Genomic DNA, 23005 nt, shown 5'->3' with positions numbered 1-23005 from the left:
ATTAAATCTTAAACATGATTGAGAAAACTAATAAGCAAATCATTATCTCAAATTTTTTGATGAATTGTAGATTTCCTAGTTTTACTCGGAGGAGAAAGAGAAAACTTTAGGGGAAAGAATGGGAATGCTCTTGGTGGATAAAGAAATATGAAGAAATAACGATAAACACTTTGGCCACTCAACTAAATGTGTTTACTTATCACTAGTTGTGTTCAAAAATATCCGACCCGATCGACTCGACACGACTATCTGCCGACCTGGTAAAAAATATCAAGTATTTATTTTGAAAATACTTGATTTTCCGGCATGGGTATCAAACCCGTTAATTTTTTGGGTTTTCGGGTAGGGCGGGTCACAAAATATTATTTAATCGGGTACCCGCCGACCCGCTACATGATTTATTAAATGTATTTTTTTATATTAAATGTTTATTTATAATTTTCAAATTGTTTCACTCTAACATTATAAATTCCTAATTTCTTAAATTTTGCTACCATAACATTCTAAATTTTTAATTTCTTAAATTATTTCACATTAACATTCTAAATTATTTTTTAAAATATTTATTTTAACTTCGAAACACTTGAAATTTGATTATATTTTTTATTTTATTGTTTAATAATTTTTTTCAATTATGTAATTTGAATTTTGAGTTTTATGTGTGAATTATATATTATAGAACTTTAAATTTTAAATTTTAGAATTATATATTAAAAAAATAATATAATTTAAAGAAAAAAATTATGAATTGAGTACATGTGACCCGAAAACACAGGTACCTGAATTTTACGTATACCCGAATGTCATGGGCCGGGACACAGTCCAACATTTTATTACCCAAAAATTTTGGATACCCGAGAAACAGGGTACCCGGTTTTGAACACCCTATTTATCACTATCTCAAAACTCAAACAATTAATGTCGAAAATAATTAATTAATTAAATGTATACTTAGAATTAAGCTAATTAGTGGTGGATCAATCAATTTCTTTTATAAAATAAATATATAAATAAAGACTTTCATATTTGCTTCTTTTTGTCCAAGTTGTGTCAATTGAAAATGAAAAGAGCAACGCCGCGTTCTTAGCATAAATTGTCTCCTACATACTACTTTTTGCTATAACACTTCACTATTGTTGTGGTCTATGCGGACAAAAGAATTTGATGAAACTATATTTTAGTTTGAAGCACGAATCAAGTAGCATACGTAGTAAAAAAATTATTGTCATTCTTTGAATACTCGAGTTCGAGCATTAAGAATATAAGAGCGTGAATATTCAATGTCAAGAGGTTGAGAGTTGCCTTTGAGCATATATTGTTTTATACTTATCCCAGATTAATAAAAAATTAAAAAGTAATAACTAATATGTGGAGTTAAAGTTAATTATTTTTACTTTTACATTTAAATTTTATTTTTAATAATTTAAATATAATTATTTAGATTTTTTATCATTTTTGAAGAATTTTATGTATTTTTATGCTCGAACGGATAAATATCTAATACAAAAAGACAATACAACTAACCTCAGTTTAACAAGTCTAATATTTTTTTCACCAATTGAATAATTTGATCAGGAGGAGCAAATAGAATCGAAGGATTAAAATAATTTTTCACAAGGTCAAGGGTCAGAAATGCATTAAACCATTTTTATAAAATAAGAAGATGAGACTAATAAATAGTTGGGAGCAAACGAAGGCAGCTTTCGCTGCAATTTCCCAGAAATTTCACGTACCAACTTTTCTTATAAATAGGTCACTGATGGTACGGAAACACACGGTCGCACCACCTGACATTTAAAATTTTGAGGGCTAAAATAAAATTTTACTGCAACTTTAGTAACCATGAATGTAAAATAATATGAATTGACTAATTCTAATTATAGAAACCAATACCATATTCACATGTAACCAAAGCAATATATTGGGTACAATCAATTAAAGTATATCTTTCTTTGCATTAAGGACTTTGAACGAGGAATGACGATGACCCTTGAAAATTGACCACCAACATCCAGAAGGGCTAATTCATGATGTAGAGATGACATCAAAATTTTAATTAAATCAATTTCTCATACATTTTAATTTCCAAATGACTAATAAACCTTTTTAATTTCCTATAAAAATTATAATTATATTTTTTTCACTTATGATACGTTTTAATTCTATTTGTGTATTTTTCTCTCTCGTAATTGGATTTGTTATCTACTTTTCATTCGGTGATTAATCATTTATTTTATTCATCTTTCTCTATTCTGAGTTTTTGAATTTGTTCTCTCATTTTGATACACGATTGCAATCACCTCTGATATAGCATATTTGTTTTTTTGATAAAATCATTTATCAACGAAGTGTCGTGTTGTATTATTGTGTTCATGGTGTTTTACAATCAAATCTAAATTGAATAAGATAAAGTCCTCATATTGAATATGATAAAGACATATAATGTGAGTAATTACAAACTTCGAATTCTAAACATTATTTAATAGATCTAATTACATTAAAATAACGGATTCAAAGGATTTTATGCTTAACTTTAATTAGGGCCATATGTATGCAGTACTTTACTAATACTTTATGCACTAATTACTCTTCTTCAAATGTCATTTTCCTACTGCCTTGCTCGATTCCACATGACAAAAAATACTTCTTTTTATTTGGTGAAAAATCAAGTTCCAAAGCATAAGACATTTGAAAAGTTAATATAATATATGGTTTTTTACAAAATAAAATTAAACATTTGTGAAATTTAAATGTAAAATTAATTCTTATTATAACTTCAAACTTTTTCGTCTTCACTTGTAATAATATTATACTAATAAAGTAAGACATAAACATGGATTAGTTTCTAAACACATTATTTTTTTCATGAACATCAAATTTTTATTCCTTTTCTCTGTAAAGAATACTTATAAATAATTACATGATATATATATATATATATATATATATATAGTTTTATTATTACATTTGCATTCATATATCGAAGCTAAACTTGTCATGTCCAGTTGCCATCATCACAAGGAGTGCAAGCTTCTTGTGCAATGTCTGTGATTTGAAGTCCGGTATCATAAACAAGTCCATTTTTCCAGTCAGCTGGAAGCGCAGTCTTTGCCCAAACCCACTTCCCTTCATGCCCAGATGTTACCATAAATCTGAACTGCAATGCACCATCTGGGAATCTGCTTGTATCCCAAACTGCCCCCGAGTTCCTAGCCATGGCATTCCAGTTCGAAGACCCCACCTGAGCTACATCAATGGAAACAACCTCTGTTTGACCACCTTGGTACAACAATTTGATTACCAAGTAATTAGGCTTTTGGCTTGATTCTTCAACTCTAACAGCTAGGTTCTGGTTTTTGTACTCGCAAGGTACCCTGTTTTCACATATTCATCAGTTGAACATTGTTTATTGGGTCACAGAAAAAGGAATTTAGTAGAAGATATTATGATAAAGTACATCAAAATATAAAAAATTTCATTATTTTTTTGGGATTTTTTCCGATTATTTAATGTTTGAATGAAGCTCACCTTTTATACTCGACGTCCACTATCCCAAGTTTCAAAACGTCTTGGGCCATGCCCTGGTTAGCCATGGCCGTGAAAGCGCTGTTGCTAAGAACAATATCAGTTTGGTTATTGTAATTGAGATCAGTTAGTGTCACATTAGTTCCTCTACTGCTGCACAGTTTTGGGTCCTTGCATCTTATCTGCAATAAAAAAAATGTTACAAAACCAAAACTCAAATCTACAAGAAACATTGTTGAAGAAGTCGTCAAAAGCAGTAATACAAACCTGAAAGCAAGCACCACAACCAGCTCCGAGTTTGTAAAGGGAAGAAACACCGGCTGCAAGGCTTCCACCGCTAAGATTTAATGCCAAGGAACCATACCCACAAGCTCCGGCTGCAAATAATCAAACCAGAAAAACAAATGTTACCCCCAAAAATTTCCACAAAACTATGATCTGGGTCTTTGCCAGTTTTGATTGCTAAAGAGAGAAAACGAGTCTGAGTTATCATAATTACATGGAAGTGGAGAGTCTGAAGAGAAATAAGCAGCCTTAGATTGCTGCACGCATCGATCACAAGCAGTAGCAGAAGAAAGGAGAAGGAAAAATAACCAAAGCGAGTGAGCCATTTTTGGTTTGGACGAAGAAAGATGCGGTTTGTAGATTAACTAAAGCTTAGGAAATGATCTTATATAGATTATATTATGGGGCGGAAATCCGTAAATGCAGAAGCATTCCCTATTTTGGGAATAAAGGCAATGGTTGTCTGGTTGATGGCAGATATATCTGCATGTCCATGCAAAATGTCTTGGCAGAACCTCTCCCACATCTTTCCGATAATTAAGGTAGAACGAAGCATGGAAACCATCCGGACCCGGAGCTTTTAGAGGGAGAATAAGATTGCAGGGGCAGATCAACATCGGACAACCAAAACATGGCAAGACCAACATGGGAACCACCGACACTCGCGCCGAAATAATTTTGCATACAAACTTTGTAGCGCAAACATCTCGAATCTTTAAATTTAATTTGTTCTATTAACAAAACCAAAATTTAAATTTGAAGTATTATTTAAGAGACCTTAATGAATCGAAAAATGTCATATGCTTAACTTTATTAAGTGCCTTGATGTATTACTTCACTAATACTTTATGTACTAATTACTCTTCTTCAAATGCCATTTTCCTACTGCTTTGCTCGATTCCACTCTCACTATTTTTCAAATAATAGAGAGAAAAAAACCATTCTTTTTCTTTGGTGGAAAATCAAGTTCTAAAGCAATAAGACATTCCTTATAGCTTCGTTTTCCACAGAACAAATATTTTTAAATTGGGAACATCTTTTTCTCTTCTTCCTCCAAGAATATAATAAAGAAACTTTTCACTATTAGGGTTCATCAGTGAAGTTATTTTCTTTGCCTATGGGATTTCCCAACAGTATTCATGATCACAAATTTTATTCATTTTTCTCAAAGAATATTTATAAATAATTACATGATAAATATAGTTTTATTATATCATTTGCATTCATAATTTCATATATCCAAGCTAATCTTCTCATCTCCAGTTGCCAGCATCACAAGGAGAGCAACCTTCTTGTGCAATATCAGTGATTTGAACTCCGGAATCATAAACAACTCCAGTTTTCCAGTCAGCTGGGAGCACACTCTTTGCCCAAATCCACTTCCCATCGTACCCAGATGTTACCACAAATCTGAACTGCAATGCACCATCTGGGACTTTGCTTGTATCCCAAACTGCCCCATAGTTCCTACTCATGAAACTCCAGTTTGAAGACCCCACCTGAGCTACATCAATGGCAACAACCTCTGTTTGACCACCTTGGTACAACAATTTGATTGCCAAGTAATGAGGCTTTTGGCTTGATTCTTCAACTCTAACAGCTAGGTTCTGGTTTTTGTACTCGCAAGGTATCCTGTTTTCACATATTCATCAGTTGAACATTGGTTATTGGGTCAAAGAAGAAGGAATTTAATGGAAGATTTTGGGACGTTGTAGCCATTAATGAGCCTGCAGGGGTGTCTTACAATATGTTAACTTGGTCCATGCAGGGCTTGACTTTTCTATGAGGTCGTTGGAACAAAATTTTTCATTTTTTTTTGGATTGTTTCCATTATTTAATGTTTGAATGAAGCTCACCTTTTATATTCCACGTCCACAACCCCAAGTTTCAAAACTTCTCGGGCCATGCCCTGGTTAGCCATGGCCATGAAAGCTCTGCTGCTAAGAACAAAGTCCGTTTGCTTATTGCGATTGAGATCAGTTAGTGTCACCTTAGTCCCTCTACTGCTGCACAGTTTCGGATCCTTACATCTTATCTGCAATAAAAACATGTTACAAAACCAAAACTCAAATCCCCCGGCAACGATGTTGAAGAAGAAGTAAAAAGTAGTAATAAAAACCTGAAAGCAAGCACCACAACCAGCTCCTTGTTTGAAAAGGGAAGAAACACCAGCTGCAAGGCGTCCACCTCCAAGACTTAATGCCAACGAGCCATAACCACAAGCTCCGGCTGCAAATAATCAAACCAGAAAAATAAATGTTACCCACCAAATTTTTCACAAAACTGTTATTCGGGTCTTCCCCAGTTTTAATTTTTAAACTGAGAAAACGAGTCTTAGTTATCATAGTTACATGAAAGTGGAGAGTCCGAGGAGAAATAAGCAGCCTTGGATTGGTGCACACATTGATCACAGGCAGTAGCAGAAGAAAGGAGAAGGAAAAGTAACCAAAACGAGTGAGCCATTTTTGGTTTGGGCGAAGAAAGATGGGGGTTTTCAGTTTATTTATAGGTGAAGATCAGTGTGGACTACAGTTCAGCATTTCCGGAAAACCATGGATTGGTGTTTTTTTTTTATACTTTGAATATTGTTTGCTAAGGCTTACATAAGAAAGAGACTGGCATTTTGCTTAAACGCGTAGGGACCATAAAAGTAGACAAAAGTAAATGGATTTCTTGTCACCGACTCTTTGCATATGTATAAAGAGCTGTCCCTGTAGCAGTAATAAGAACTTGAAGACCGAAAAAAGAATTGAAATTTGTCACTTTTAAGGGTCATTTCTTTCAATGAGATCAAGTTGATCAATTGTTCTCAGCTCAGTGCCCCAAATTCGTACCCTTTTGTTCCCTGTTTTCCAAAGCCATAAATCCGACTATAGAAATAATGAATTGGATCCACTATCTGCCGACTTTTAACCATCCAATATATTAAGAAAACGTGTGCCTCTTGTATTATATAATGTGGACGCGACTTGTGCTTTGTCTAGCTGCCTGAAAGTTGATACTTTAATCCATCCCCTTTCGGGTCGCAGTCGAGCATTCCTGTCCCTCAAATTTTGTAGCAGTGGATATGGGATTTGACTAACAGCAAGTGCTGCCCATGGCCCAAAGCCTATATAGGGTTTTTGCTTCATCTCTCAGCAATGAAACTAGGCAAGTACCAACCGAGAGGGTGCTGATAAACAAAAATAAAGGGAAAGTTGGTGCCTAATAGTAAGATCATCATGAATGGGACGACATGATTAGTACTTAAATCATAATTATCATGAAAGAGAACTCTTTACTCCTTGCCCAAGCATATCTCGTGAGTCAACCATATCATGTGAGTTTCATTCATTTATAATTTTACTAAAACATGAATTTAAGAAGAGATCTTATGATCTTCAACTATTCATTTAAATGGTAATTTAATACATCTGTTCATCAATTGTCTGTCCACGCAAACTACATTTGCTTATCCATTGACGGTGACATAATCGTTTTTTGCATCAAAATAAATTCATTCTTCTTGAAAATAAAAAAATTTAATATAGTATATGAGAAGTAGGGTCGAACCCACAAGAACTAAGGAGATAGATGAATTTTTTGATTTTTGATTTAGGACCTTGGAGTGAAAGAAAATGAAATGGGGGTTGTGGTTGAAGAGAAATAAAATATAAGAAAAATGAAATTTAAAGAAAGATTGTAAAGAAAAGAAAGGAAATTAACAGAAGTAAAACCTTGAAAAATTAATGGATTAAATCAGCCTTGGGCATTCGCTCTGACTAAAATTCTTTGGATTATCGAAATAGATTTATCTTTTGGGATTCACGTCGGTTATTTTGTCTACAAAGACAGATTCTTGTGACTAAGTTGTATACCGAATACCCAAACGTAATTCCTCAATCTCGAATTTGGAAATTGATCTAATCAAACATTAATTGTTGTAGATCAGGAACCATTAAAGTGCATAAAATTGACTCGGATGGTTGTTCCAATCAAAACCATTTTTGATCTCAATTCCCACTTTAGCAACAATTTGCTAATTGTGTTCCCGGGAAGTCCATTGCTATCAATTAGTTAATCTTTCCTCCCACATGTTTAATCGTAACAACATTCCGACCATCGACTATCTTTGGTTTTGAAAATTGGTTTGATTTTAAATAAGCACAGAGAAATGAGAAATGTATCAGAAGTTACTTTAGTGTTTTTTAATTCTCATGTTAGAATTGAATCATCGCTTAGCCCTCGACTTAAAAAAAAATTAACTAAGCATGACCAAAGTCATACGTAACAATTTGAAAACAAAGCTTAAAAAAAAAGTAAAGAAAAATAAAAATTTTATAAAACGGAAAGAAAGAAATAACAACAAATAAATATTTTATAATTAAATGAATGATGATTAAGACTTACCTTTGGAGGGTATTTATAGCCTTTTAAAGGCCTAGAAATGCACTCAAAATACAAAAGATAATTATTTGAATTTAAATCTTAAAAATAAAAGGAAAGATCCTAAAAACTTGAATTTTAAATTGCTTGAAATGCTCCAACCGTCCATCTATCTTCTAGAAGCCGCTAACTAGACGCTGTTGACTGGACGTTCTACAAGTTGTTGACTCACTGCCACGTCAACATTTCATGCCCACTGATCTAGTCTTAATTCCAAAATAAAAAGTGCAGTTTTAAGGATTTTTAAGCACATTTTTCAGAAATAATTACCCTGCATAGAAAGCATATAAAAACATCTAATTCAATAGTAAACATGAACAAACAAAGAGCATTAAAACACAAAATGTAGCTCAAAATAAACACTAGTCAGACTGTCAACGCTAACTATCTTGTTCAGCATATTCATCTGCAAAATTGAACATAAATTATTGGATGAAAGAAAATTGAAGTGAACAAAACATGGGGAAAAGAAATATGATGAAGATATTGGACCGGTATAGCCATTAATGAGCCTGCTGGGGTGTCCCATTGTACGTTGATTCAAGCAGGGATTGACCTTTTTTTATTGTTATTTCAATGACACGGGCCACACGGCTGGCTATCCCTTTTGCCACAACTATGTATGTTCTTTCTTTGTTCTTCTCATCACAACGAGAAAAATGACATTTACAGTTTACTTTTGTTAAAAAATAACTTATTGTTTCACTTAACAAATCTTAATGTTCTTCAAACCATACAAGTGTAATTATCTTTTTCACCCAAATTATTATTCAAACTATGTATACAAACATGAATATTTCATTTCCCAAACTATTATTCAAACCGCGTATATTCTTTCTTTCTTTGTTCATCTTCTCATCACCAAGTCCCATCATAATCACAAGGATAGCAACTTTCTTGTGCAATGTCAGTGATTTGAAATCCATAATCATAAATCTCTCATTGTTTCCAATCAGCTGTGTTGAATATTCAAGTGGCAGCCGGCATTGTTGAAAATAGATGCTAGCAGACGGCTGCTTGAATATTTGAGGAGGTTAAATTTTTTATTATTTTATAATAGATATAATTATAAAATTGAGTCATTAAATTTTAGGGTATTTTCAAAGATTAGTCCCTAAATTTTAATTATAAATACCCTAACTCATTTAGCTTCAAAATCATCCCAAAAATCATTTCTTTCTCCCAATACTAAAGAGCTTTATTGTGAGTAGTGAGTGGTTTTGTAAACACCTGTAAATTTTCTCTCTTAGTAAAAGATCTGCAGCAGTCCGGAGACATAAGCAAATTGGTTGAACTCCGTTATCAATTTCGGGTATTATTTTTCCGCTTTTATTTCGCATGCTAACTAATCTGGTTATAGGAAAATTACATGTACTCGGTTTATTTCCTAACAACTGGTAATCAGAGCTTTTGGTTATGAATTTTGTCAATTTTTTGTGAGGTTACTATTTATTACTATTCACGTGAATAGTAAATTTCGTAAATAGTAAAAATTTTGTCGGCGATACGAATTTGTCAACGGAGGTGTTCTAATACACGGTGGTTCGCAAGAATTGTCAGAAACGATCCAAACGAAGCCAGATTCGAGTGAGAGCGATGGCTGCAGACGAAGGGAAGGTGAAAATTGAAAAGTTCGATGGTGCAGACTTTGGCTTTTGGAAGATGCAGATTGAAGATTTTTTGTACCAGAAAAATCTATATCAACCCCTCTTAGGAAAGCAACCAGATGGCATAAAGAATGAAGACTGGGCTCTTCTTGACAGACAAGCCCTCAGAGTTATCCGACTGACGTTATCCCGCAATGTTGCTTTCAACATAGCAAAGGAAAAGACCACGGCGGGTCTTATGGCGGCTATCTCCAGTATGTATGAGAAGCCATCAGCCTCAAACAAAGTACACTTGATGAGGCGATTATTCAATTTGCGGATGACGGAAGAGGCATCGGTGGCACAACACATAAATGAACTCAACACAATCACAACCCAGTTGAGTTCAGTGGAAATTGAATTCGATGATGAAGTTCGAGCTTTAATTCTCTTATCATCTTTACCAGACAGTTGGAATGCTACTGTTACAGCAGTCAGCAGTTCGTCGGGAAACAGCAAATTAAAATTCGACGATTTTCGGGATCTGGTACTGAGCGAAGAAATTCGACAGAGAGAATCGAGTGAAGCATCAACCTCCTCAGCCTTGCACACGGAGTCCAGAGGGAGAACTTTAGAAAGAAATTCAAATCATGGCAGATCAAAATCCAGACGGGGAAAATCCAGAACGGGAAAGAAAGATTTTACCTGTTATAATTGTGGCAAGAATGGTCACTTTAAAAGAGATTGCCGAGCACTGAAAAAAAATACCGGCGTACAGGAATCTGCCAACGTGACAGAGGAGACAGGTGATGCCATGATTCTAAGCGTCTACAGTCCGATTGAATCATGGATCTTGGATTCAGGAGCATCTTTCCACTCCACCCCATGCCAAGAAATCATGGAGAACTATGTCAGTGGTGATTTTGGGAAGGTTCATCTAGCTGATGATGAAACCTTGAAGATCGTCGGAAAATGAGACATCCGACTAAAGTTGCCAAACCAGACCACCTGAAAGCTGACAGGAGTGAGACATATTCCTGGCCTCAAAAGAAATCTGATTTCTGTTGGACAGCTTGATGGAGAAGGATACAATACAACATTTTCATGCTGTGAATGGAAGATTACAAAAGGAGCACTCGTCATTGCTCGTGGTAAGAAGACTGGTACTCTTTATGTAACCTCAAACTTAGAGAATATCATTGCTACAGCAGATGTTGATGGAAAATCAAACTTATGGCACCAAAGGCTTGGCCATATGAGCGAGAAAGGAATGAAGATACTTCTGTCAAAAAGGAAGCTGCCGGATCTAAAGAATGTAGATATCGGACTATGCGAGGATTGCATCTTTGGCAAACAAAATAAAGTTAGTTTACAAAGATTGACAAGACTCCCAAGGCATAAAGGTTAGAATTAGTTCATACTGATGTATGGGGACCATCCCCAGTTTCATCTCTTGCAGGCTCACTATATTATGTCACCTTCATCGATGATTCAACAAGAAAGGTGTGGGTTTATTTTCTGAAGAAGAAATCAGAAGTCTTTGATACCTTCAGAAAATGGAAGGCCATGGTGAAAAATGAGTCTGGTTTGAAAGTCAAGCGGTTGAGGTCTGACAATGGAGGAGAGTACAGAGACAATAGATTCAGAGATTTCTGCGCAAACAATGAGATCAAGATGGAGACAACTGTTCCCATAACACCGCAGCATAATGGCGTAGCAGAGCGCATGAACAGAACTCTGAATGAACGTGCCAGAAGCATAAGGATACATGCCGGATTGCCCAAATTTCTATGGGCTGAAGCTATCAACACTGCAGCTTACCTGATCAACCATGGGCCCTCAGTTCCTTTGGATGGCGGAATACCAGAAGAAGCTTGGAGCAAGAAAGAAATAAATCTTTCACACTTAAGAGTGTTTGGTTGTATTTCTTATGTACACATAAACTCTGCTGAAAGAAGTAAACTTGATGCCAAGTCCAACAAATGCGTCTTTGTTGGTTACGGTGGTGATGAGTTCGGTTACCGGTTTTGGGACTACGAAAATCGAAAGATCATCAGAAGCAGAGACGTCATTTTCAATGAAAATGTGATGTACAAAGACATGTCAACCGCAAAATCAAGTAATACCGAAGCTGAAACAAAGGAATTTGCTGAGTTCGAGGAGATTTCTGGAAATGATGTTCAGATCAGTCCTGAAGCAGTTCAAGAGGAAGAACCAAGCACACCAGAACTGAGACGCTCCTCTAGAATTCCTAAACCAACCCAACGGTATTCGCCTTCTTTGCACTACTTGTTGTTGACTGACAATGGTGAACCAGAGTGCTATGATGAAGCCATGTAGGTGGAGGATTCAGTCAAGTGGGAGTCTTCCATGAAAGATGAGATGGACTCGCTTATGTCAAATCAGACGTGGGAATTAGCTGAATTACCACCAGACAAGAAAGCGCTTCATAACAAGTGGATTTACAGGATCAAAGAAGAGCACGATGGGAGCAAACGCTACAAAGTAAGATTGGTTGTCAGAGGCTTTCAGCAAAAAGAAGGTATTTACTACAATGAAATTTTCTCTCCAGTCTTAAAATTGTCTACAATCAGATTGGTGTTGAAAATTGTAGATGCAGAGAATTTACATCTTGAGCAGTTAGATGTAAAGACAGCTTTCCTTCATGGTGATTTGGAGGAAGAAATCTATATGAGGCAGCCAGAAGGCTTCATAGAGGCAGACAAGAAAAACCTGGTATGCAAGTTGAAGAAGAGCTTGTATGGTTTAAAACAAGCTCCTAGACAGTGGTACAAGAAGTTCGATAGTTTCATGGGTAGCAGTGGTTTTACCAGATGCCAAGCAGATCATTGCTGCTACATCAAGAGGTTCGACAATAGCTTCATTATTTTATTGCCATACGTTGATGACATGCTCGTTGCAGGCTCAAACATGCAAGAGATTATACACTTGAAGCAAAAATTGTCGAAACAGTTTGCTATGAAAGATCTGGGTGCTGCAAAGCAGATTCTTGGGATGAGGATCAAGAGAGACACAAAGTCGGGGACTTTAATGTTATCACAGGCTGAGTACATCAACAAAGTACTCTCCAGGTTCAACATGCAAGATGCTAAACCAGTAAGTACACCTTTAGGTGTTCATTTTAGACTCTCCAAAGAACAATCACCAAAGACGGAGGAAGAACGTGCACACATGGTAAAGGTGTCGTATGCCTCAGCAATTGGAAGTCTGATGTATTACATGGTTTGTACCAGACCAGATATTGCTCATGTAGTGGGAGTTGTTAGCAGGTACATGAATAATCCGGGCAAGGTACACTGGGAAGCAGTCAAATGGATCCTCAGATATCTACGGGGTACCACAAACAAAGCACTTTGTCTCAAAGGTGGAGATACGATACTGACAGTCTATGTAGATGCTGACTTAGCCGGAAATGTTGACATCAGAAGGAGTACTACAGGGTATGTATATACTCTAGGAGGTACTGCAGTGAGTTAGGTTTCTCAACTACAGAAGATAGTTGCTCTCTCCACAACTGAAGCAGAATATGTCGCTGTTACGGAAGCCATCAAGGAGATGGTTTGGCTCCAAAGTTTCTTGGAAGAGTTAGGCCAGAAACAAGAAAACAATGTCTTGTATTGCGACAGTCAAAGTGCTATCCATCTAGCAAAGAATCCGTCTTTTCATTCCAGGACAAAGCACATACAATTGCGATATCATTTTATCCGGTCTCTTCTGGAAGATGGGATTTTGAAACTTGAAAAGATTAGTGGAGCTCAAAATCTTGCAGACATGTTGACAAAGGCGGTGACTACGGACAAACTGAAGTTGTGTTCAGCTTCAGTTGACATGCTAGAATAACAAGACCAGAAATACTGCTGCATCGATCGTGTTGTGAAGACAAATTAAAATCAGTCTTCAAGTGGGAGATTGTTGAATATTCAAGTGGCAGCCGACATTGTTGAAAATGGATGCTAGCAGCCGGCTGCTTGAATATTTGGGGAGGCTAAATTTTTTATTATTTTGTAATAGGTATAATTATAAAATTGAGTCATTGAACTTTAGGGTATTTTCAAAGATTAGTCCCTAAGTTTCAACTATAAATACCCTAGCTCATTTAGCTTCAAAATCATCCCAAAAATCATTTCTTTCTCCTAATACTAGAGAGCTTTATTGTGAGTAGTGAGTGTTTTGTAAACACCTGTAAATTTTCTCTCTTAGTAAAAGATCTGCAGTAGTCCGGAGACGTAAGCAAATTGGCTGAACTCCGTTATCGATTTCGGGTATTATTTTTCCGCTTTTATTTCGCATGCTCACTAATCTGATATAGGAAAATTACTTGTACTCGGTTTATTTCCTAACAAGCTGGGAGCACACTCTTCGCCCAAATCCACTTCCCATCATACCCAGATGTCACCACAAATCTGAGCTGCAATGCACCATTTGGGACTCTGTTTGTGTCCCAAACTGCCCCATAGTTCCTACTCATGGAGTTCCAGTAGTAAGACCAACCTGCAAATCAGAATTAACATAACAAAAACATACGAAAGACTAATGAAAACAAGAGTTATATAAGCAAGTAAGCATTTAGGCTAACCTCAGCTACATCAATGGCTACAATCTCAGTCTGACCGCCTTGATAAAGCAATTTAATTTGCAAGTAATATGGTATTTGGCTTGATTCTTCAACCCTAACATACAAGTTCTGGTTTTCAAATACACAGGGTTTCCTTTTATATTCCACGTCCACGATCCCTTGTTTGTAAATGTCTCGGGCCAGGCCGTCATTAGCCATGTCTAGTAAAGCGAAGAAACCAAGAACAAAGTCGGTTTGGTTATCGTAGTTGTGATCGATTAGTACCACGTTAGCCCCTTTATTGCCGCAGAGTTTTGGATCCTTACATCTTATCTGCAAAAACCATGTTGGTTAACAATCAAGAAACAATAAGAAATGTTTTCAAAATGTGGTAATACAAATGACCCGAAAGCCAGCACCACAACCAGCTCCTCCCTTGTAAAGGGAAGAAACACCAGCTGCAAGGTTTTCACCACTGAGGCTTATTGCGGAGGAACCGTATCCACAAGCTCCGGCTGCAAATTTCAAACGCAGAAAACAAATGTCATCAATCCACTAAATCTTACGCAAAAACTATGACGAAGATGGAACTTTGGCAGTTAATTACATGTAATTGCAGAGACTGAAGTGACGAAAGAAGCCTTGGATTGGTGAACGCATTGATCACAAGCAGTAGCAGAAGAAAGGAAAAGGAACAGCAACCAAACGAAGTGGGCCATTTCTTACTTGTTTAAGTTGCCAAATGTGAGTGAGTTATGGGTTTATTTATACATGAAGATTAGTATGGACAACAGGTAAGCATTTCCAGAAAGCCATGGGATTTGAAAACATGCTGCTAGGCTTACATGGTAAGGGCAGATCCGTGCCTCTAGTTGAATAAGTAAGAACCTCAAGACTTGTGTAGTTTTAATTAGGTTTATATATGGATAGACATATCTGACGTATTTAAACCATTTCAATAGGAAAAGCTTTGCTTTCTGACAGTGGGATTGTTGAAAGTGAGTGTTTTGGCAGTTTGAAGAGTCATTTGTTTTGATAAGATCAAATTAATCAAGCTTTGGTCAACGAATTTTGACGTGGACATCCCATATATGCATTATCCAGCTGCTCCAAAACATGATGCTTTTTATCCCTCGTATCTTTTAAGGTCACAAAGCAACGAGTGTCCCTGGTTCCTAATATTTACAGAGTTTAAGAACAGTAGTTATATTATCATACACTAAACTAGTTTTATGGATATTAAAATGGAATCCTGTTATATTCTGAGTTACTTCCACTTCTGCATTTATGATGTATTATTATTACATGGTTAAAAAGTGAATAGCCAAATCAAGTATCTACACTATTCATCTTTAAAAATAATGTAAATTTACATGTACAATATTCCTTCCTACTCATTGCTCACATAAAAGTTATACTTCAGCTTTCTTTTTCAGATAGAATTGAGATGATATCTTCCCGGGCCTTTTCAAGGGCTCTCGGAAGATTCTCAGGCTTCCTCCCACCCGCTTGAGCAAAATTCGGCTTGCCACCGCCTCCTCCGCCGCACAGTTTAGCTATGGGGCCTATGAACTTCCCTGCCTGTATACCCAGATCAACCACTGCTGGAGTGAAAGCAGCAACTAAACTTACTTTCCCTTCACCTGGACAAGAGCCCAATATAACAGCTGCAGGATCTTGCAGTGTGCCGATTAAATGCTCGGCCGCAACTTTTAGTGAATCAGCATCCACATCATCCAAGGACTCCACCATCACCCTGGAATGGAATGTTCGAAAGAAAAGGCCGAGAATAAGTAGTAACAACACTTTACCCCTCGGGTTTCGAGATTTCTCAACATTATTACTAGAGTTGCATAAGTACAATTTACCTGATCTTTTGTGAAGTTCCTACTTCAAATGCTTTGTTTGCAATCATTAAAGCTTTAAATACTGCTGCTTTTGTACGCAGATCAGCAACTTCATTTCTCGACGTTCGTAACTCCTCTAAGAGTTTTTCTACTCTGGTAGTCACTTCTTCAGCTTTCACCTGAAAACAATGCTAAATAACATCAAAATCACTAACGGTGGTTAAAGAAAAATGTTTCAAGGATGGAATAGTTATCGTGTTTCCGGATGTGCATTAATCTTTCACAATGAAGCATGTTGGGAGAAGGTTTCGAGTTATAACCACAACTCACCTTGAGCATCGAGCATAGGTTCTTCATTTGTGATTCCCTGACATTGATATATTCGATAAATGCTTCGCCGGCAACAGCTTCTATACGCCTGACCCCAGATGCAATCCCTTGCTCGGAGATTATTTTGAAGACACGTATTTCGGATGTATTGCTGACGTGGGTTCCACCACAAAGCTCCATCGATACACCAGGAACTTCCACAACTCTTACCTACGATGTATTATAAAATTAGGAAAAATTGTTTCTATTAGCAAGTACAAAGCCTGCAAACATTCAAGTTCTATGTGGGACATTTCAAGGTACTAAAGAAATGGCTAGGGTGTAGTTGCGTGCCATCTTCTCAAAGGATGAACCAAAAATTATTCAAAGACGAGCTAAATGATGCATGAAGAAACTGCCTGGTATTATGAAGAAGGAACACATACCTGCTCACCATATTTTTCCCCGAACATTGCAATGGCACCAGCTTCTTTTGCATCCCTAAGAGGCATAACTTTTGTTTTAAGAAATGTTGAAGCCTCAATCCAATCATTGATCAGTCGTTCAATCTCTTCAAGCTGAGTGTCAGTAAGGGCATGGCCATAGTTGAAATCAAACCTGAGACGATCAAAAGCCACTAAGGAACCAGCTTGTGATATTTCCGGGCTAATTAATTTCTTAAGTGCTGATTGTAGCAAATGAGTAGCAGTATGATGGACCTGAAAGAAGAAAAAAAACTTCGGATAGTTTATGTAAAAGATGATATGACCAACTGTCCTTGTGACATTGAGTCACATAGTCATAGGGAAATTTGTTTAATTCTCTATATTTTTATTTTTTTCAAAAGAAAGGTCTAGCCCACAATTAGAAGCCGGTACCTTTGCCCGCTGCCGTAGTTTTGCATCCACGGCAGCTTGCACATCTCTGCCAACTTCCAGAATTCCTTCTTTGATAGTCCCCTTATGAACAAATATGTCACCTAGGGATTTTTGGACATCCTTAATCTCCACAACAGCTGTCTGTTGCTTTTCACTTCCGGTAACATATAGAAAGCCATTGTCTCCAATTTGACCACCGGATTCCGCATAAAATGGTGTTCTATTCAACAAGACCTCTACATCATTTCCTTCGGAAACCTGTATCACTGGACTCCCATTCACCGTGAGGCTTTCTACTACTGCTTGAGTGGAAAGGGTGTCATATCCTACAAATTCGGTTTCGTTTATAGTATCAGTAAGATTAGCACCATCTTCGACTGCAAGTTTAACAACATTATGTGCAGCCCGAGATAGGCGCCTTTGGTTTTCCATCTCTATATCAAAACCATTCATATCTACAGTAACACCTTGTTCTTCAGCGATTTCTGTGGTTAACTCCACTGGAAATCCGAAAGTATCGTACAAAAGAAATGCATCTTTTCCAGATAAGCAAGGCACAGTCCCACTTTTCTTGGCATTTGATAATGCATCCACTAACATCTTTTCAAGTAAAGTTTCTCCTCTCTCTAGAGTTTGCACAAAATTAAGCTCTTCCTTCTTCAGCTCCTCAAGAATACGGGATGCTCTAATCTTGACATCTGAATCAATATGGTTGCTTAATTCTATTACTTTTTCGGCAATTATAGGTAAAAATGCTCCTTCAACGCCCTTTATTCCGAGGGACCTGCCAGCTCGAACAACCCTTCTGATAAGCCGTCGAACCACATAACCTCTACCAATATTTGATGGCAAAACACCATCCGATATGAGATATACTATAGCCCGTAGATGATCTCCAACAATCTATAAGCAACAGAAAATTTTAAAAACTGAGATATAATTATAAACAAAGTTAGAAACTTTTTTTGCAACAATATCTTAAATCTAACAAAGGTTGTTACAAGCAAACCGAAACTTTACCTTTAATTTCAACTTTGTTTGCTCATCTGCCGAGGGATACGAGATATTAGCCATTGTCGATGCCTTTTCTATAATTGGATAAATCAAATCGGTCTCATAGTTGTTTGGGACCTGCAAAAAAAAGGAGAGAAAAAAGTTTATTTTAATTTTCAAAGCATATAACCTCACAAGTGATGCTAACATACTTCGGTGAAATACGATTTTAGTTGGACATGAGAAGAAAAAAAAGATATCATAAATACCTTCTGAAGAATACGAGCCAAGCGCTCCAAGCCAAGACCAGTATCTATGTTCTTTTGCTTTAAGGGCTCGAGTGTTCCATCATCCTTTTTATTGTATTCCATGAATACAAGATTGTAGAACTCTATAAATCTCGTATCATCCCCGAGATCCTGCAGATTACTCACCCAGGTTAAGGGAAAGAAAAGAACCGGAATGAGAAACCTACGAGTAACCTTACCAATGGCTGACAGAACCTTAATAATCACCTTCCTAAATGAAAGAAATAAAAAGAATTGTCTGGAGTAAGTACCAACCACATCAGCAGTTCCCCTCTCAGGATGAAAATCATAATAAATTTCAGAGCATGGACCACAGGGACCAGTAGCACCACTCATCCAAAAGTTGTCGTCTTCACCCATTCTTTTTATACGTTCAAAGGGAACACCAACCTGATGAAAAATTATATCAAAACCACTAAACATGACATGTAAAATATCATTGTCCAATCCATCCAAAATTAAAGTTGTAGCTTCTAGAACACCAGGCACGATGGAAGAGATGCATTGATACATGTACAAGGGGAACATTCATAAAAGAAAAACTCTAGAAAGTGTCTAAGTACATCCTGGATTACCTTGTTGTGCCATATTTCAAAAGCTTCGTCATCATCCTCATACACACTTATCCATAATCTTTCAGGTAGCAACCCAAATCTGTAAGCACAAACAACTTTCATCTTCATATGGAAGAAACAGAATGTGTGATAAGGAACGACCATTCTTGAGAAAAACAATGAATAGATCGATCAATCTTAAATTTGGCATCCAAAAGGCAATACTATATCCATGCTTACTCCTTGGTGGAAAGCTCCCATGACCATTGGATTGCTTCCTTCTTAAAGTAATCTCCGAATGAGAAATTCCCAAGCATTTCAAAAAATGTATGATGTCTTGCTGTTCTGCCGACATTCTCCACGTCGTTTGTGCGTATACACCTTTGTGCAGTAGTAGCACGAGGTACTTGTCTGGGAATCTAAATATAAAGAGCTAGTTTCGTCACATCAAGGTCAAACAATCAAAATAACGTCAATTTAAAGTTTTCTCCTGTTTGAAGAGAAATATTAGCAAGTCTAATAATGGATTTACGAAGATCTTATTCATTACCTTCCCAAGGAATATTGGCTTGAAGGGAAGCATTCCTGCAATTGTCAGAAGAACTGTTGGGTCATCTGGCACAAGAGAAGCACTGGGAATAATCTTGTGACCACGAGAAGCATAAAAATCAAGAAACCGCTGACGAATAGAATCTCCACTAATAAGAGAATCCTTTGATTCATCATCCGTCAATTCCTCAGTTACGCGCTGTACCGATGCTGAAATATCATATGGTAATGAACTTATCCACTAGTAAAGAAAGCTAAAGCATGACTAAAAGTATAAACAATTAACTAAAGCAACCTGATCTAATTCTTGATCTATTGCTCCGAGCTCCTCTCGAAGAACTAATTCTACACACCAAGATGCCAGGAGAGAAACGGGCTAAGGTTCTTGTATGAAAGCCTGCATTTACTCGAACACAAAATATCTAGGAATTAATGCATAACCCTAAAAGATATTCTGCCTCACTAGGAAAAAAGAAAATCAGTGGAAGATTAAAATTAATTATGCAAATGTAGATTTCAAGAAACTAAACAAATATAATTGCTAAGACTACATAAATACTCAAAAATAATGACTCCAGTTGTGCTTATTTAGAGGAAGAAGAGACAATGACGACCCAAAATCAACTGAAACATGATAATAAGACAGAATCAAAGAGCATTAAAACAGAAAATTCATATGATCGAAAGTGCTCAAAAAACTTAAATTCCAGAAGAAGAAAAATCTGAGAATCCATAGAATGAACCGATCTTTCCCCATCTTGAAAGTGTTATCTCCCTGCTTCCCAAGCGAAATCAAGGACCCAAGAACAAACACCTTGTGAGCTAAAAAACTTAAAGCTAAGTTGAACTAAATAGAATACAATTCCACCATTCAAATAACAATAGTTTGCATCTGATAACTAAAACTAAAGCTTAAATTTTAACAATTTGCATTTAAAAAAACTCAAACTTGGTATTTTGTTTTCCTATCACGAACTATAAAGAGAACAAGAATGTAAAAGATAAAATTACAAATTAAAGAAGTTAAGGCAACAATTAACTATATCAATCACTTGGGTCTTTTCTAGAGAAGTAAAACATAGTTCAAAGAGTGTACTTTATCAATAAACATGTATGTATAATGAAGATCAGTGAGAAAGGACAAAGAAGGAAACTTTTTTTACCAGATGAAGTGGAGAAACTGTAATTAGAGAGGGGATGGGAAGGTGGTCTTCGAAATAACATGGTGGAGTCGGGAGAATGAAGGAGAGATTGGCGTCCATGAACGAGGTTCAGGGATGCCATAGCTCTGTGTGCCTGTGATAAAATCCTCTGTTCCTTTCGGTTTTTTTGAAGTGGCCGTTTTAATACGTTGCTCTAAACATGTCAGCTGCAAAGATGCGAGTGGAAAGAGATAAGCCTTTGTCAAACAACCACGTATTTTTTCTTTTTTATTTGCTTTTTCAGGCTAAAATTATATATATTTAAGAGAAGAAAGTGAGAGACACAAAAGTTTTATTCGAATTTGGTGGATTTTAATTTTATTAAATCTGATTTCATAGATTAAAATTTTTATTTAAAATTTTTATTTAATTGATTTTTGTCAATAATATTTAGAGTAGATAATTAAAAATTTTCAGTTGACAACTTATGTATTTTTTAGATTGTGAGTTTAACACTTATTAAAAATAAAATTCTCTTTCCCAGTATTATTGAAAAGAATTAAAATAAAATATATAATTAATAAGATTGACTATAAGGAAAAAACTTTCTAACACAAAATAATAATATAATTATTATTTATATCTTTAATAATAATTGTTTAATGTCCATCTTTCTATATTTTATTGTTTAAGAGTTCTTCCCAAGGTGCGCATCTTTGCTTGGAGGTTGGTGCGAGAGACTTTCCTGATCGGAAGTAAAGTGTAAGTGACTGGACTAGGCGATGGGGTTTGTTATTTCTGTGAGATAGATATTGAGACCATAATCCATATGTTTTGGGATTGTTCATTTGCGAAGGAAGTTTTCAGGGTTGCATGTCTATCTTATAAGTTCCTTACCTCCATTTCTTCTTCTTCTTCTTTATTATGGTTGGAATTAGCTCTTGCTACGCTTGGACTTGAAGAGTTTGCAGGCTTTCTTATTCTATTATGGAATATTTGGAATGGAAGGAATTCCTTGGTGCATAATGGATGTTTTTAGTCTGCTTGGGTCATTGCGGCCAATGCAGAGGTCCTGCATTCTGATTTCCTCAGTGCCCGACAGGTACCTTTCTCCAATGTGTCACGGGCTTCTACTCTGAACCATTGGAGGTTCTCGTCTGGTCAAACTATAAAGATAAATGCAGATAGTGCTTACAATCCGTTAACTAAGACTGCAGTCGTGGACGTTGTTGCCCATGATGTATATGGTTCCGTTCTTAGTGGCCTAGCTACTACGTCTGGCGGTATTTATGAGCCAGGTTTAGCTGAGCTTCATAATCTTGTTGCAGCTGTTAATATAGCTTTGGTTGGGGGTTGGCGGGACGTCATTATTGAGATGGATTCCACCATGGCAGTCAATTTGTACAATAATGCTAGTGGTGCAAATTTTACGATTGTTGTCCATTTACAACCTATACGGGACAATTGTAATGGTTTAATAGTTGTTCGGTAACATATGTTTGTAGGGAAGCAAATAAGGTTGTTCATACGTAAGCTAAACGAGCCCTCGATTGTAATGCTTTCTTTTTCTTTGAGGCTGAGTTCATTGCAAATGTTGTAAAGAACGATTTGTTACTGGATTGATTAATGAATTTTGGGCACTCTTTTCTTCTTATAGGACCCTAACCTTACATTAGTAGGAGTTTTTAATGAGGCCCGCATTTCTTTAAAAATAGTTTAATTAGTTTTTAGTTTTCTAAATACATTAAATTAAGTGCAAATTTTAACTCTGGCTTCATTGGACAAAGGAACGTCAATGCCAATGAATGTTTGGGCTTAAAAATATGTTGTCGACTTATCGTAATGCTTAGGTTTTTTTCACTTACCCCAAATGGGTAAATTAATTGGCCCAATAGGCCGATCAATAATTTATTTTGTAATATACGGCAAATACTACAGTGAAGCACGAACTTATGAATGTTTCGTTCTTCTTCCGGACCGAGTTATACAGAAATTTTTTTGAAAATCATCAAGGCGTAACATTTTATC

General features: G+C 36.3%; 5 protein-coding genes across 5 annotated transcripts; all 5 read right to left on the bottom strand.

Moving 5' to 3' along the window:
• Positions 1 to 2977: 2977 nt before the first annotated feature.
• LOC120171465 (expansin-like A1) lies at positions 2978 to 4178 on the bottom strand. The gene is made up of 4 exons (XM_039179173.1): positions 4025 to 4178; positions 3793 to 3902; positions 3529 to 3707; positions 2978 to 3374 (listed from the first exon to the last, which is right to left on the bottom strand). The coding sequence occupies exons 1-4, from the start codon at positions 4134 to 4136 to the stop codon at positions 2996 to 2998; spliced, it is 780 nt and encodes a 259-aa protein (XP_039035104.1). The 5' UTR covers positions 4137 to 4178; the 3' UTR covers positions 2978 to 2995.
• A 752-nt stretch (positions 4179 to 4930) lies between these two features.
• Positions 4931 to 6326, bottom strand: LOC120171463 (expansin-like A1). Its single transcript, XM_039179172.1, has 4 exons — positions 6162 to 6326; positions 5930 to 6039; positions 5667 to 5845; positions 4931 to 5442 (listed from the first exon to the last, which is right to left on the bottom strand). Exons 1-4 carry the CDS (start codon positions 6271 to 6273, stop codon positions 5064 to 5066), a joined length of 780 nt encoding a protein of 259 aa, XP_039035103.1. The 5' UTR covers positions 6274 to 6326; the 3' UTR covers positions 4931 to 5063.
• Positions 6327 to 14203: 7877 nt separating this feature from the next.
• LOC120171440 (expansin-like A1) lies at positions 14204 to 14731 on the bottom strand. The gene is made up of 2 exons (XM_039179147.1): positions 14419 to 14731; positions 14204 to 14333 (listed from the first exon to the last, which is right to left on the bottom strand). Exons 1-2 carry the CDS (start codon positions 14614 to 14616, stop codon positions 14307 to 14309), a joined length of 225 nt encoding a protein of 74 aa, XP_039035078.1. The 5' UTR covers positions 14617 to 14731; the 3' UTR covers positions 14204 to 14306.
• Positions 14732 to 14778: 47 nt separating this feature from the next.
• LOC120171439 (expansin-like A1) lies at positions 14779 to 15151 on the bottom strand. The gene is made up of 2 exons (XM_039179146.1): positions 15005 to 15151; positions 14779 to 14912 (listed from the first exon to the last, which is right to left on the bottom strand). The coding sequence occupies exons 1-2, from the start codon at positions 15114 to 15116 to the stop codon at positions 14779 to 14781; spliced, it is 246 nt and encodes an 81-aa protein (XP_039035077.1). The 5' UTR covers positions 15117 to 15151.
• A 650-nt stretch (positions 15152 to 15801) lies between these two features.
• Positions 15802 to 21197, bottom strand: LOC120171612 (alanine--tRNA ligase, chloroplastic/mitochondrial-like). Its single transcript, XM_039179292.1, has 13 exons — positions 20999 to 21197; positions 20131 to 20232; positions 19837 to 20045; positions 19527 to 19705; positions 19308 to 19386; positions 18988 to 19122; positions 18694 to 18843; positions 18452 to 18562; positions 17432 to 18334; positions 17000 to 17272; positions 16575 to 16784; positions 16266 to 16423; positions 15802 to 16153 (listed from the first exon to the last, which is right to left on the bottom strand). Exons 1-13 carry the CDS (start codon positions 21117 to 21119, stop codon positions 15817 to 15819), a joined length of 2967 nt encoding a protein of 988 aa, XP_039035223.1. The 5' UTR covers positions 21120 to 21197; the 3' UTR covers positions 15802 to 15816.
• Positions 21198 to 23005: the final 1808 nt, after the last annotated feature.

The sequence above is a fragment of the Hibiscus syriacus genome, unplaced genomic scaffold, assembly GCF_006381635.1.
Source record: "Hibiscus syriacus cultivar Baekdansim isolate YM2019G1 unplaced genomic scaffold, ASM638163v2 tig00111834_pilon, whole genome shotgun sequence".
Lineage (NCBI taxonomy): Eukaryota > Viridiplantae > Streptophyta > Magnoliopsida > Malvales > Malvaceae > Hibiscus > Hibiscus syriacus.
The sequence above is the reverse complement of the archived record's forward strand: the minus strand, read 5'-3'. Positions and strand labels throughout refer to the sequence as shown.